This window comes from Chelonia mydas, chromosome 1 (genome assembly GCF_015237465.2).
Source record: "Chelonia mydas isolate rCheMyd1 chromosome 1, rCheMyd1.pri.v2, whole genome shotgun sequence".
NCBI classification, from domain to species: domain Eukaryota; kingdom Metazoa; phylum Chordata; order Testudines; family Cheloniidae; genus Chelonia; species Chelonia mydas.
In genome coordinates, this window is record NC_057849.1 from 225041361 (window position 1) to 225058082 (window position 16722).

General features: G+C 39.7%; 1 protein-coding gene across 17 annotated transcripts in view; it reads left to right on the forward strand.

Annotated features, from left to right (window-relative positions):
- PHF21B (PHD finger protein 21B) overlaps nucleotides 1-16722 on the forward strand; it is a 206892-nt gene that overhangs the window by 155759 nt on the left and 34411 nt on the right. For 15 of the 17 annotated variants that reach the window (XM_043537846.1, XM_037914558.2, XM_037914548.2 and 12 more), the window contains 2 exons: nucleotides 4765-4857; nucleotides 16100-16450. In XM_043537846.1, the coding sequence (XP_043393781.1) occupies nucleotides 4765-4857; nucleotides 16100-16450 (444 nt within the window). The remainder of the gene's footprint in view (nucleotides 1-4764; nucleotides 4858-16099; nucleotides 16451-16722) is intronic. The other 2 variants (XM_037914592.2, XM_043537822.1) reach the window with 1 other exon arrangement.

Sequence of the window (16722 nt, forward strand, 5' to 3'; positions counted from 1 at the left end):
ACTATTCTGCACTCATAAAATAACCTTTTAAATTATTGTTTCTGCTGGTATCGATAAATTCATACAAAGTGCTTAAAGGTCAGGCATTGCCAGAAAAATGTCTTTTCAGCTTGTTAATTAAAGGTTTATAAGAATGTGCACCAGCTTGCTCTTTTGACAAATGGAGGGGGGGAAGAAGCCCAAAATGGAAGAAAGGGATAGAATGGCAGCAATGAGAGACAAGAGGCTAAGCCCAACCTACGCTCACCATGGAACGTATGGGTTGCTTGTGAGATAGCTGGTATCTCTGAAGGGGAAAAACAAGTTATCCACATTTGTGGAGAGGAGGATCTTGATTACAGTCCTCAAGGAGACAATGTAGTCAAATATTTTTAGCTGAGAGCAAGGGACCTGATTCACCACTCTTACTCCAGGTCTGCACCAAGTTACGTTACTGAGAAACAGGAATAATCTAAAGATGAACCACATCGCCCCATATCTCAGATCTCACTCCTAAACCTCAGTACTTCCATAAGAACTGTGACCAAAATCTCCCCCTTTTATTTTTGTATCCCCCAATCAGCATGGAAGCATTGTTTCAGGTAGCTAGAGTTTGATTCACGACTTTGCTATTCCAGTTTAAAAGGTGTTCAACATGGAACTGGAGTAACACCTGAGGTGAATGAGGCTTTGGGATTAGAACAGGGGTGGGCAAACTTTTTGGCCCGATACCTAACTTTGCCTCTGACCTTCAGTTCTTACATGACAGAATGGAGATGATAATACTAACCCACCTTAGCAAAGGGGTTTGAGATTCTTAGCTGAAAGGCACTACAGATAAGTGCAAAGTATTTATTCTTTATTATTCATGTACTTCTGCTAATGTGCTGACTTGAACTATTTTAATTGTCCAAACAAAGAGAGATAAACAGTAAGCAAACAGCACAAATAGTGAGAAGTAAATTGTATTTTTTAAAATTGTCTCAATTTTTTGTATTCCTTGATGCTATAAGAAATATATGTAAGAACATTTTGGATTTTTCTTCCACCTTCCACGTGTGAGATTTACCCTGGCAACGTCCCTTTAAATATTTAAAACAGAAGTTCTTTAATATCAAAAAGTTGGTAAACCCTAAGCTGCATCTCTTGTACTGAAAATTTCATAACAGAAGAGTGCCATAATTTGTTTTCATTCATTTGAGAGGTAGCAGCAGTACTCTGAGCTTCTTCAGGGAAATAAATCTAGAGCATTTTTTGAGAGTGTAGGTGACAGGACTAATGATAGCTTCATTTGAAAACACAGCCAAAATGTGTCGTCCGTGGATATCAGAGCAATGAACTAAGAATATAGTACAAAGTAGCTTCTGGAGTTCCCCTTTTCTCCTCCCATCCCCATACCACTTTTGACTCAATCTTCCTTGTTGTAAATGTATCAGAACTGCTACTATAATGCATACATAAGTTAAGATGAGGTCCTTTCTCGGAGGAATATGATTAGAGGAAAACTCGAATTTTTGTTACAAGTTTGTTTGTTTTTAAGATCATATATTTAAAGAAGTGCAAGAAAGGTCTTTTCAATATGGAATTTTGTTTACAGTATCTTACTTGTTGACAAGTATTTCTTAAATGACTTTTGTTTAATTGGACTCCTTGTTTCATGTTCAATTCCCAATCCTTTCATTAGCAACACTTTTTATTCTAATCTGGGATGCACTGTTGTGCAGTCTGAAAACCCTTTTGTTGTGTGTTTACTGTGTGTTTTCAGTATATGTAACTGCACGTCTAAAATTAGTTGACAGTGAAAGATGCAACCACTTTGACTCCAGCTCAGAGAAGTGGGGGACTTTTTATATTAACTCGCTAGTAGAGGGTGTGTGTACATCATGGGATCTCTTCATCTTTACTGTAAATGCTAGAACAGTCATGAGCAAGATTTTAGGTGGAGAGGGTGGAGGTCGGCTGCCCTGCACCTTCTGTCATCATTCACAGGGGGGTAAAGTGGGTGTAAAATCAAAAGGGTAGTGTTTAACCCTTTGCATTGGTGTAAATGACTCAGGGTTCAGACCACTGAATAATCAGACTCAGTTGTTGAGGAATAGGTTCCTTTTTAACTTGTCTATTTAATGCTCACAGAAGGTGCTACGTTAACATTATTGGGAAAGGAAATCCCCTGACCACAGCGTGTGCAGCATAGACAGCAGCAGTGCCAGCTTTCCTTTGCCACCCTGCTAATGTACTACACTGTAGCCAATGTACTACCTGCAATTTAGCACTCTTTCTGCCCTTAAGCCGTCTGGTGAGACTACCAGCAAGAGTGCCTTTTGTAATGAGAATGCTTCACCAAGAGAAACTGAACAGAGACCACTAACTCATTTTACCCAGGCTGCTGAATAGCCAATAGGGTTCAATAATTTTTGACCAATGACTTGAAGAGAAACATTCTGTGGTCTAAGATAAATTGTGAATGTCCAGCTGTTTCTAGGTTACTATTTGGGCACTGTAACAAGGTGGTTCATAGTTGGAGTCCAGCCAACCCTGATTACAGAATGTGTCACACCTGAGAGAGGGCCAGGTGATTGCCCTCTAAAGAGCAGCAGGAGGCTATAGTAAAGGGGGGAAGCACAGGAAAGTGTAGAGGGACACAGGGAGTGTGAAGGACTCCTGCAGGGAAGACCCTGAGACCAAAGGTATGTCTACATTGCAATAAAAAAATGGTGGCACCAAATCTCAGAGCCCAAGTCAGCTGACTCAGGCTCGTGGAGGAGGAGCTGGGAGGACAGACTATAAGAAGAGACTGAGACAAAAGAAGAGCTCTGGCTGTAAGAGAAGACACCAGAGCTGAGTGTGGACTGTTGTGTGGGGATAGACTTTATTTTGGGACCCTGAGGATTATTAAAAACTGTGTATTATTAAACCAGCTGCAGGCTGGGGGTTTTGTTATCTCCATGAAAGCCTGTAGGAAGTTCTTAAGAGGCTTGCAAGAGAGGCTTAAAGGGCCAAGATGCCTGCAGAGTGACCCCTGACCACAGTGGGGTCATCAGTAAATGACCACCCTGCTACAGGCACATTATACTACAGAAGTAAGCTCGTTATTCTAACTACAAAGAAGATTGGAGTGGAGGGAGAACCTGAATTGTATGGGAGTAGCTGCTTTAAACTGTCATCTCCTCCGTTCTTGGTTGTTTGAAATGTTGTATGTTCTTTTTCATTTTCACCTTAGAGAGCAGAAGGGCTGGGCTCGCTCATTCCCAGTTTATACTGGCATAAAGGAAGGAGCTGAGTCCCCAGCAATGGTAGAAGGTGGCTACAATTTTCCTTTTTCCCCAGGGCCTGCAGGAGACCAACACCACACACCAAAAGTGCCTAGCACTGGTTGGGTAAGGAGGCTGGAGGAGGTGGTGATTCAGATAATCCACAATACAGCCTCTACTTGTGAGCCTCCATTGGTGCTGCTGTGTGTAATCTGTGTGGGATTACTACAGTGAAAACACTGCCTGATCTTTCCCCTTCTGATGCGAAGGTCTTCACTTGCACATGGAGGTGCAACTTACTCCCACTGCTACAAGGAGATGTAAACTCAGCTCACTGTGTTTCTCTCAAGGCACCATTGAAGCCTGCCATGCTGTTTTTCAGAGGGACATTACTGGGTAGTACTCAAAAAGAACTTGTTCTTGCAGAAATATTGAGAGAGAGAGAGAGAGAGAGAGAGCACTACAGAAACACTGACTCTGCAAAGACAAACTGGTGAACTCCACTGGTCTGTAGGACTCAACCACTCCCAGTTCAAGTTCTAATCTTTTCTGAATAGAGAAAACCCCCACTTTTTTGTAGGGTTAGGAGAGCAGAAGAATGAATCAAAACAAATTTCAGAGGGAGGGGTGTTTCTGATCTCTCATCACAGAAATTTATGTTGCTCTCCAGCCTACTGATAACCAACTGCAATCTCAAAGCATAAAGAAAATAACTGGGTATCAAGTATCACCTCAGTTACCCAATATGTTTGAAGTAAAGCTCATATAGGTTAAAATGAAGGCTTTGTTTATATGAAGAGCCAGGTCTTTTTTAAATGTTGAAAACAATTGTAACACAAATATGAGAAGAATGTATAGGTAGAGTAAGTTTGAGTAGTGGCAACTGACATGTTGGCTCAAAACGAGTGTATCCTGTAGCAGTTTTAGATTACTGATACACTATTGTAACTCCAGAGGTTGCGTTCTGCTTTTGGATTTGATGGGACTGTAACAGATCAGCATATACCAAATTTCATATTTATGGTAAAAATAAAATATACTCTTTAAACTCACTGAACTTTTAAAGGTAGCCTGGCAACGTGTAAAGTAACATCTTTAAACCCCACCTTTTGAAAAACGAGGGCAGCATGTATCTCTTTTCCTTGGATCACTTTTGAAAACATGCTACTGCACAAACAAACCTTGAACTTGACAGGGCACTAAAATACCTTTAAAATAACTAGGATTGTATGCATTACAAGACAAATCCTTCGTACTCAGTATTGCAAAATGTTCCACAAAGACAATAGATCATAATTAAGGACGCTTTTAAGAGAAGATTAAAGAGGTGAAACAATTCTCTGTCTCAGAAGCAGGGAGGGAGAGAGAGTTCCAAATGGACTGAAATGCTACAGTGTGCTACTCCCAACTACGGAGAGTTAATACAGAGAAGAATAACAAACGCAGGGAATAGTTGGGTAGGTTTCAGTCTGTCTATGGAGAGTTTTGAGAGTTCCATTGTTTCAAACCCTGTTCAACTATTTTCTTCTGACAGGCTTTGGGAACTATCACTACAGTGCCCATTAAAGTTCCTCAGGTCAGCTCCTTGCAGAGGTTGGCAGGACAAGGACCAGCAGTGCTACCTCAGGTAACAATACTATTTCAATTTCTTTGTGGAATTATTTGAACTGAACTCCAAATCTGATATTTAATTAGTCTTTTATTTGCCTCTTTGGTGTCCAGCCCTGTTACAGCTAGCACATTCAGTTGACTGAATAAAAACTGAACCTGTAAATTACTGAACATCTTGGCTTCAGTGCTGGTTAAGTAACATGGTTGTGATTTCCCAAGCTGAAAAAAAAACCCACTCGTTTTCTTCTAGGAGTGTGTGATGATGGCTGGGGGAAGGAGGAACACTGGGGTGAAAACAGTGAAAGACCCCAAGAAAACGGAAAAGCAAAATGAGCAATAAATATGCTATACAAAATGAATCTCAAACCTGAAAAGATGCCTACATTGTCCTAAATGAAAAGCTTACAACTCTGTAAATAAAATAAAGGATCAGGGCTGGATTTCCAATTAGACACAGTAGGCACATGCCATGGGGCATTGGCATTCTAGAGGTCTCTTACCTCTCTAAAACTGTGTGCAATGAATGAAGGTCAGCTGTAGGCGGTGGGAGATGGGGTGGGGGCTGAAGATGCTGTGCCTAGGGGTGCATAAATTGTAAATCCAGCCCTGCAAAAGATACAACTAGAGAGATTCTGAATCTATGAACTAGGTAGACCTGTTGTTTCTGGCCTTAGAGACCCATAAACTTAAAGCAAGTAAATTAGTTAATCGAACCTAGCCAGTTACAGAGTTTTCACGGAACAAGCCCAGATATGCTGAGAACACTTTATTGATATTGAACTGGCTGGACAAGAATGAAAGTCTTTTCAAAATTGACAGAATTCTCAACTCAGTTGTCCAGGCTTCTTTGATTTCCCCCTCTTCCCTGCAACTTTCTGTCATTTTAATTGACTGATTTGTGACACAATTAATCTCCTTCACAAAAAACGTTTGGAGTAGAGATCCAGATCTTCTGTTTAACATTCTAGAACAGAAGGAAGGAACAGGACTACATTACATCAGTCACATTTCGGCCTTTTCTTCTGGTGCTGGGTTCAACCCATGATCCAACCTATTTGGAAATCGGTCATGCTGGCTAAGTAATAGGCGGGTTCCACAGTAGCTCCTGAATTGTTCTTTGATTTTTTTCCTTGTGTGGTTTGAGTTCATTATTACGTCAAACGAGATTTCCATTGAGATTCTGATAGTACTTTTCAGCCTGTTGATCAGTCATGTTCTTCTGAAACCTTCAGTTGCTTTTACTAAGTTTTTTTTTACTAAGTTAGTGCCTCTCTTTAGAATCCCTCATTATGTAAGATGCTTGTTTTATTTGTAAAATGCTTGCTTTATTTTGATGAAATTCCTCTTCATGCTCATTGGAAATTTCAGCATACTTATGGTAGTCGGATGCAAATGCAGATATTCATTCTCAGGTGTCATTATGAAGCTGCTACAGTAAATCTCATTTTCAGATAATCAACTAGGAGGCTATGGGTGGCAGCAGAATTTTTGAATTTTCACGGTGTGCTTTACTTTCTCTTAAATAGTGTACAGAACACACACATTTAGAATGATTGCATCTGAAATTCTTCCATCTTTTTAATTGTATTGTTGTTGTCTGAGCAAATGGCAAAGACCTCCATTGGATGTCATCTTCAGCAAGTTGCTTACAATATTCAGCAGTTTTCTTTTCAGATACAGACTTAGCAGCAGTAAGTGGAAATGCATTTTTCCCTCTGTAGCCATTAGCAGGTCATTTCTCATGTCTGAGCAATCATGTAACATTAATATCAGCGGTGGTTCTTTTAATTCTTTTCTGTTGTTTCTTCACATGCATTTAGTAGTAGATCTGTAAGTTAAAGTCTGTCTGGAGGAGTATATTGAGGACATAGCACTTCAATTGTTTCTTCACATTGTTCAGTTTGTGGAAGGCATAAAAGAAGGTTATAGTTTCCTTATCAAGTTTAAGTTTGCTTTTTACTTTTATGGCATAATCACATATTCATTTTTGCCATTTTGGGGTGTCAAAGATGAACAGAGATTGTTAATGTATGAAGATGTTGCTGAAGAGCTGCTGGAAAACCTGTATCAGGGACTTAAATGTATATTACGGTGACAGTGATGGCATCACACATGTCACACTGCTAAGGTCATCAGTGTTCTGTTCTTCTTAAGGAGACAAACTGTCATTCACTTCTACATTTGATCTTGAAGAATTAGAAAAAGCTGTTTTTCTGCATTTTTCTGAGAGGAGCATGAATCCTTTGTATCTTGTTACTTAACTATTCTTGACAATATTAATAGTTTACTTTTGAAGAATTATCAGTTTTCATTAGTTCAGTCCATTCAGTTTTCTACCACTGCTTTTGACTTCAGGCATGTTGAGTCAGACATTCATACATTGATGTTTTATAATCACTGAACAACAATCACCTGTTCTGCAGTATTAATCATCAGCTTTCACACTTACTATAGATAGAATGAGAAACGGGCACATAGTGAATTCATCATTGTGAAAACTAAAGACTGCAAATCAAGATGAGCTAGCCAGGTCTATATAGAACCACATTATCAGATCCCCTACTCATCTTTTGACAGTTTCTAATTCTCCTTCTTCAAGCCATGCCCTTCTCTCCAGCCAGCAACAATTCTGTCCATCCCCCACCCTCCTTAGGCTTACAGGCAGTTCCATAACTTTGTTTCCTAACCGTCATAAAAATAACCTTGACATTCTCAAAACTTCCCTTTTCATTCACAAGTAGAAAGATTAGGCTGGGGTAGTCAATATTATAAATTCATTGTAGAATACAAACAGTGTTTTTTCCTTAGGTCTTCACTAACACTAAAAGCAAGCCTCTTTGGCAGAGCTCTTATATTTTGCTTTTGTTACAAACAAGTGTGGAAATTTCTTCTATAATTTAGGATGTCAGGAATTTTAATCCCCCCTACACCCCCCTTATTCCTCATTTCATATCTTGTTTGGGATTTCCAGTTAAATGACGTGCACTCCTTCATTAAACTGAACTCTTTGTTCTATTCTAGAAACACAGGTTGGGTTTATTTAAAACAAAATACAAAAAAAAAAATCTTTTTCTTGTGTTCTTTACAGCGCGTAGCACAGTGGAGTCCCTGAGTGCATGGGCGGCTCATATTAGAGGCTTGGGAAGGCTAAGCCTTCCCAAAATAAAAAGGCTGGGCAGGCAGGGAGCAAAGGCTGGATGCAAGTCACCTCCCTTCGGAGGCCTGCTGGCCCGCCGCCTTTGCACCCGGGGAGTACGAGAGCTGGACGCTCTCCGGATTCACACCTCCCCCTTGAGGCCAAGCCTCCGCTCTGCCTCTTCCCCTGAGGCCCTGCCTGCTGCTCACTCCTCTCTGCTCCCTCCCTCCCAACCCCCATCCCTCGCAGGAAAAAAGTGATTTGGCAAGCAACAGGGAAGGGGGGAGAAGTGGGCAGAGAGGAGCGAGCAGTGGACAGGGCCTCAGGCGAAGAGACAGAGCGGGAGCAGCAAGAGGCAGAGAGAGGGTGGGACCTTGGGAAGAGCCTGGGCGGGGCCTGGGACAGTGTGGGTGGGGCCATAGGGAGAGGGGAGTGTTGGAGCCTCGAGGGGAAGGGCCACAGTCCAAGCGCTGGTGGCCCCCCCACTTCTGTGGAGCTTCCGGCACTCATGGGAGTAGCCTCACCAATTGAAAAACTCATGCGCTGCCTATGCCCGACTGTGTTCCTGTGTGTCACTACAGTAACAATAGTAATCTGGTAATTTCACAGGCATTTAAGTGACAATTAAAGAAGTACTATATCCAACTAAAATGAAGTGTGAGCAATCTTACAAGGTGATATACTCCCTCAAATAAACATTTCAATAATGGTAGGGACATTAAAATCAAACCTCCAGTTTTGTTTTATTTTTCAATTTAAGATAAATTTGGGCCCAATCCACTCTTATTCAAATAAGTGGAAAAACTCTCATTAATCTGAATGGGAGCTGAATCAGAGTCTGAGATGAATGTCCTGTTTCACTGACTCCTTTTTCCACCTCCTAGTTGAAGGCAGGGATTGGGAGTGCTTTGCTCGTGACATCCTTGGTGGAACAGTGCAGACAGTATCCTAGCAAAGGCCTACAGTGCTCCTATCATTAGGATTAGTGGAGGTGGAGAAACAAGTACACACATACTTCAGATACATTCTGTGTGTATTTCTCTTGTTGCTATGCATGACTGTTGGTGCCTTGCATTTTATATGAATTGTATCTGATATGTTTAATAAGTATATTTTAGTACGGGCTTGCCTATCATTCATTTGAAAGCTCCTTGTGGCAGGAACTGTCTTGTTATGTGTTTATATGGTGCCCAGCACAATGTGGTCTTGGTCTGTGATTGGGCTCCCTAGCCTACTGCAGTACAAATAATATCACATTGCTAACACTGGTGCAGCTCCAGTAGTAGTTAATATAGACAGGGTTGTAATGACCACTAGTTCTTTTGTCATCATGTCATCTAGACCTTCTTTGAGCAGAGGCAGACAATGTAGTGGTAAAAATGCCCACAGCTTCAGAAGCTCTACATTCTCTGGCTCTCCCAGTGGTAGCAACAGTTGGAAATCTCTGGGAAAACAGGTCTAGTGTAGTCATAGCCCAAGCTAGGAGATGGGGCTGTAAGAGAAGAGAAAATGTTACAGATTAGTCTGTGTAAGGGCTCTTTCCGTTTGCATAATAATGAACTCTTTCAAGAGGTGTGAGAAAAAACTCACTACAGTAATTAATTTTTAAGCATAATGTTTGAGGGCTGAACATAAACAGTAGAAGAGTGAAAAAAAATATTTAAATACAAATCAGAATTCAAGAAAACTTGAAACAGGAAAGGAAACCAAAAGAAATGTTTGTTGCATAAAATGTTAAATGTACTTATGCAACAAGGAGAAGATAGTGTTTCACTGTTTGAATCAAAGTGTGATATAATTGAATTGGGTAAAATCATCATTAGAAATTCAAAGGCGAAAAGGACTAGAATCCTGCGAGGGGATCACACACAGCTTTCTGGGACATAACGCTCTCTGTAGTTCCAGACAGACTTGCTGGAATTTTAGTGGAGGTTGAAATGCCTAATCTAACTTCAGGTAACTTAATCAGTATGGCGTAGAACAGTGGCTTGCTCAATTCTTCCAGACTGCTGTTCCACTTTCAGGAGTCTGATTTGTCTTGTGTACCCCAAGCTTCACCTCACTTGCTTACAAAATCAGGCATAAAAATACAAAAGTGTCACAGCACACTATTATAGAAAATTGCTTTCTCATTTGTACCATATAATTATAAAAACCAATTGGAATATAAATGTTGTATTTACATTTCCGTGTACAGTATAAACAAGTCATTGTCTATATGTCGTTTGTACCGACTTTGCTAGTGCTTTTTGTGTAGACTGTTGTAAAACTAGACAAATATCTAGATGAGTTGTACCCCCTGGAAGACCTCTGCGTAACCCCTGGGGTACATGTACCCCTAGTTGAGAACACTAGTGTAGAACTAAACTTAGAACCATGCTGTATTATTTAATATTCACAAATTGTATGCATGCAGGAAAACACGGAAACATATTGCTCCTGCAGCCAGAAACTTGGCTGAAGTTCAACTGAAAATGTAGCCCTTAATAAGTATGAATGTTAATGCATCTAGAAGGCTGAATACACGCTTTTTTAAAGAATTGAAATAAACCACAGATGAGTGCTTCAACAAGAAGGGAGCTGACTTATAACACTAAAGGATGTAGAATTAGGGGTATTGATGTGGGCATACAGTAAAGGACCTGCTTTGATAACCTCTAAACAGTAAGGATCAAATTCTGTCCTCAGATGCATATGTGTGGCTCAGTGTGGGCCTTCCTATGCATTCAAAGACAGAATCTGTCCCTCAGGAAGAAAATAGCCGAAATCCCTGTTAACCTCAGTCCCTAGTCAATCACACTTGGAATGACATTGATTTTAGTTTGCAGCTGTAATGGCAGTTGTCTACTTTACAAAAGAAAAACAGCAATCTAAAATGTCAACAAAATTCAGAGGAAACAGGAAAAAATGACAGTACCAAGCCAAATAATACAGGCAGTACAATTGGATAGAAAATGTACACTTCGTTAACAAAAATCTTGGAAAGTTCATATGAAAATATAGTTTTGTGTGAAAAAGACAAATAAAAGCATTTTTAAAGACAGGACTCCCACCTGACTTCATTTTACCAGCCAACTGCCCAGTCACAAAAAATTAGTGGCAGCAAGTTCTAGCATGAAAGTTATCAGCACCACCTCGATTTCATTAGCAGTGACTTGCTCCTAGAGAAGGAAAACTAAATCAAATAGCTCTGCCTTAGAAATTGAACAGAGGTATCATCTGAGTCTCCCTTTTCACTACAGGAAAGTTATTAGTTAGTAGCAAAATGGGAAATCAAACCCAGATGGTAATACAATCCACTGGATTTTAATATAGCTCACCCATTAAACAATATGTTGAACCACTCCCCAAATTGGAAGGGAGTGGGAGCATGGGAGAGAGAGCTTGCTCACCCCTTTGTGAGGTAGAGTGGGGCACTTGATATTGTTCTGCAGTGACTTCTGCAGCCAATGTATCATCAGTGGCACTGATGGACTCTAAGGAGATTTCCATCAGCCTTCTAGCAAGAAAATAGGTCACCCCCGTATTGGGAATGAACAGTCACTAAACCGAGGGGTTTTTCATTGTCCCTTGAGGCATGCAGAATAACTACTCTTCTGTGTAACCCCACCAGAAAGGGAAAAAATATGTTTGGTTCAGTGGTCACATGCACTTACATGTGTGACTGAAAAATAAACTTTATGTAGGGAATGCTGATTGTTTATTTTGCTGCCATCTTAGACCAAGCTAAAGATTTCGAGGAGGCTTTCAGGGAAAGACGTGCTTGTGTATATGTTGTGGTGAGGACACCAAGATTTCAGGCTTTTGGGGAAACCCTGATTTTAGTGCATGCCAGGCTCTTGTAAATTCATGCAGGACCTTCCTTCTGTGAAACTTCTGAATGTAGGGCTATTGACTTTTTAAAAAAAAATGGCGCCAGATCATCAGCTGGTGTAAATATATTGCAGCACCACTGAAGTTGATAAAATTGCATCCCTTTTCACCAGCTAAGGGTATGATTAGACCATATTACATTAATTTTTATCAGCCATTGCTGTTGTTTTTTGGGGGAGTGTTATCCTCTAAAGCTCATTAAGAATTGAATTGTCCTCTGCTACAAGCACTTTGCCTCTGTGACATGTGAATTTTGCTAAATCCATTTTGAGTCTTTGTTTTTAAGCTGAGTGCAAGGGTGAAGTGAAAATAAAGTGTGACTAACCCCCCAAAGCAGCCTGATATTGAGCAAGAGCCTGATATGAAGCTGAGTACCATCAATTCCATTTGAGATCAGTGGGAGTCGAGTTGGCAATTCACAGGAGGTGCAGAGGATCTCACAGGATCAGACCTCCTGTTATTGCATGAAAAGCAGACAGCTACATACTGAATTCTCATGTCTGGGAACATCTGCTTGGAAAATGCACTCTCCTGCCAGGTAGTGTGACAGATACCTTGGATACGTGAATACTACCACCTAACATCAAGCATTTTCATTATTGTGGCACCACATAAATTCACTAACAACGTAGGTATTTGAAATCATTATATGCAGAAAAAGGTGCATTTCTTCTCCTATATGGTCCTAGTACTGGTAGTCGCATACAATGTTTTGACAGTTGTCATGTATTAAATGAACAATGTTTTTCTTGGAAAAACACTAATTGCATTGTGTTCACCAGTTGCAACTGTTCTCTTCACAACATACATTCTATTTGTTATTTTTTTCTCTCCTTCTCTAAATTTCTTGACTCCTTACCTGTGATGCCTCCTGTAGTATGTACAAGTGCCATCAAGTCTGTGTTAATATTTAGCAGTAAATATATTTTTGAAACAGTCCATGTGTTTAGCAACATATTCCCCACCTCTGTCTTCCTCCAATTCCCACTTTGTTGATTGTCAGTTGCCATAAAAACGTTGTACCCTCCAGAATATTGCTGCTCTGATTATTTAATAGTTCTGACTTCCATCGCCAAAATTTAAACTGCAGTTTCTCAGGGTTGCCAAGGAATTTACACTAGTTTGTTCTCCACTTATTTTCTTCCTGATTGACAGTGTTAGTTTTACAATAATACAGTAGCCGTTTGTTTTTATGTGGAAGTTTAATAGAAATCTTTTAATCCTTTAGTGTAGCTGTTGAGTAGTGCTTTTACTTAGGGGGTTAGCTTCAAAGGGTGGAGTTTGAAGGGGCATCAGAGCAGTGTAGGGTGAAAGGAGTTTTGTGTGTGGAGATCTTTAGTTGGATTGAGCAGCTGTTTAATTTTATGTTGGTTTTGCCCTGGTGTCCGGGATGCCCAGAGTTTTTGCATAGGCCGTCTTTTTATTATTGTAGAAATGAAAATAAATAAATAAATACACTTTCACAGCATTAAATAATCTTGTCTAGGAATATGCTGGGGTCGGTGATTATGAAGACTATGTAGTACCCCTGTTTTATCACAAGGTGGCAGAAAATGTCCAATGTACTGATACTTAACCTTTGTCTTGTGGAATAATAGAGATATTTCAACATGGTGAACCATATATGGAATATTTTTCTTTGGAAAATTCATTCCTTTTAATTATTTGTGCAGAGAGGTTTTATTATGTAGCAAAGTGATATAGATTTGTACATTTTGCACACAAAGTGCTTAATACATATATTGTACTGTGGATAATATGTGATATTAAGTATTACCCTTAATACAATAACCAATGTATGTATTATGGCCATTTTTATATTTAGTTTTTATTAGGTTTTTGATTAAGATACAGTAACAGATATATAAAATGCGATTTAAAATGGCAGAAACAGACATTTCAGATAGTAGTAAATGAAATGACAGTTTTGAGTAAATAAAACTACTGAGCTGATTTTCTTCCAACTTGATTTGTTTTATAAATCTCAGTAAGATTTACACAAGCCAAATCTGAAATCTGTACTATGTCTCGCTGTAGATATGTCCATTTTCTCATATGTATTGTATTCATTGACAAAACAATCCTTTGATGATCCAAAGTGAGGTCATAATCTCAGATGTTAGACCAAGAGGTCAGAATTAAAGTTGAATTTTTTCAGCTATAACTGAAGTTCTTATGAGTGCTCAGTTTCTCAACGGCAAAGTTTCATGAGTGCTAGTTTCATGCATAATTATATTTCTGTAACTGTTACTCTTCCATGACACATGAGTAACCAATCATAGATCTACACAGGACATAACATAGGGAAGAAAAGGCATAATTTTGTGGTGAAAACATAGGAGGATAACCAGAAGATCTGGATTGTATAACAGAGACTTGTCAAGTCGCTTCAGCCTTTGTGCCTCAGTTTCCCCCATTGATAGAATGGGGATAATATCTACCTTATAGCATTGTTGTCAGTGTTGTGGGGCCCAATTTGCAAAACACATGGGCCAAGATGTTTTAAAATAGGAGTTTACCAGTAGGTTCCTAAGTCCATATATATAGGCAGCTGCCTGACTTTCAAAAGTGTTGGTCAGCCAACAGCTCAGCACCTCTGCCTATACATGGAGTTAGGAACTTAACTGTAAGGCTTGTATTTTTGAAAATTTTGGCCTTTGGATTTGTCTAAATTCTTTCATCTGAAGATGTCAAATTATATAAGCCATAGAAGACAGAGACAAGGCTCAGGGAAGATTTATGCCCTATTACATAACCAAATTAATATTTATGATTCTCCGTTACTGAACACTTTTATTTAATGTCATATTTGGCACATAAGAAATAGTATGAGTACCTAATAGATGGGGCACTGGACAGGGAATCTGTTCCTGGCTCTGCCACTGACCTGCTGAGTGACCTTGGGCAAGTCACTTCATCTCTCTGTGGCTCTTGTGTTTCCCGTCCTACCTTGTGTTTGTCTTGTCTGTTTAGATTGTAAGGTGTTCACAGCACTATCATACCCTACTATATGTACAGTGCATAGGTCCTGAGGTCCTGATCACTGTTGAAGCATCTAAGCGCTACCATAATACCAATAATTAATGAGCAGGAGCAAAATATGTGACTGCATGGGGCCTTCTGGGCACTCCTAATATCTTCTGCAGAAAGCATTGGGTATGCCCTCCTGCTTGAAAGCTACAAAAGGGTGTGCTGAAAGATCACGCAGGGTGTTCCAGTAAATCAGGACATTTTCATTTAACTGTTCTCTTATCCTCAAGACTGAAGATAATATAATTGGACTGCCTCTTGTAAGCTAAGGTAGAGTAGCACAAACAGCTGTGTCAAATATGAAATATCATTTTTGTTTCACAGTATGGAAGGTGCAAGCAATGACTGACAAAATAAACAGTCAGATCCCCATGTGTTTTATATGGCCATGTTAATGAATGAGCTAAGGGTAAAGTTAACTTCCTGCATAGCAGTTTAAATTATTTATATTTTGAACCCATACTTAACACATAGTTAAGTATGAGTCATGTTGACAGGACTGCATTAATTTTACCAATGGAAGCAGCATATCACATTAGCTGAACACATTCTTCTGAGATCTTCATTCCTGGTGTCCTTTGTAGGGTATGGGCTGCGCCATCTTCACAGACTTTGTCAGATTCTTTTTTCCCTTCCTTTAGACAAGCCTCTATTGCTATATTAAGTTCCGTTTTTGTTTTGTGAACCTAAAAGAGCAATCTTCATGCTGTTAGAAACTGTGCACCTTTGAAACATAAGTAAAGTCCTTCATTTACTAATCTACCACAATATGACATGCTCAGATTTCATTTACTGTTCCTGTAGATGCATTCACAGAACTCCCTTAATGATCAGTTCCCACCCTTTAATTCATAGCAAGAATATAGTTTCTTTCAGCACAAGAAATTAGGTCATTCTGGAATTTCCATGCCTTTGAAAAGCCTTCGGCCTACTGTGAACAGAGTGGCATTTGTATGGATATCTGTTAATAAAAGTAAAGAATTTACTTATGTCCTTTTATACATGGTTGCAATGACTGGGAAATGACTCAGCCAGGCAGAATTTGGAATATATCTACAAGTAAATGAATCACTTTCTACTTGGACTTGCTTTGCAGTATTTTTAGGCATCTTGCTACATTGCTAATGCAATGTGAAGTGATGTTGGTAGAGTGTGTTTGTATAATTTATTTGTTACTATGTTAGGTTATGTCTAATAATCTCTAATTCTCTATTTATAGGTTAGGCCAAAGACCCTGATTCCAGACAGCCTTCCTATTTCCTCATGCAGAGACCAACTTTCCAAACAGCCTCCTACTTTCCAAAAGGCAACAGTAGTGAGCATCAAAAACCCTAGCCCTGCCCTCCCCACTGCCAATAATACTGTCAGCCATGTACAGACGCCTAACAGCCAATCACAAAGTGTGGCCGAGTCTACATCTATCTCATCACCTCTGAGCAGTGCAGGTGTGGCCTATGCCATTATATCCACCTCCCCCAACAATGCAACTCCTATCAGCACGAGCGCTACCGTCTCTGTGGTCAACGATAGCATCAAAGTGCAACCACTCCTCATTAGTGCTGACAGCAAGGTAGGTTTTGCAATTGCAGTGCATCTTTACATCAAGATCAACAATTATATTGCAGGTGTAGGCAATATATTCCTAGTAGTTTGGAAAGCCCTTTATAGAGTGATGTCAGCTGTTCCTTTTGAAGTGAATAATCAGAAAGCAGTGAAAAAAGTCTTAAGGGGACACATGAAAGATACTAGATGCTTATTAGTATACCTACATTTTTTTCTGGTTCTCTGGGAAAGTAAGTGTATCATTGTGTAGCCTGGCATTTTTGGAACCATTTGATCATC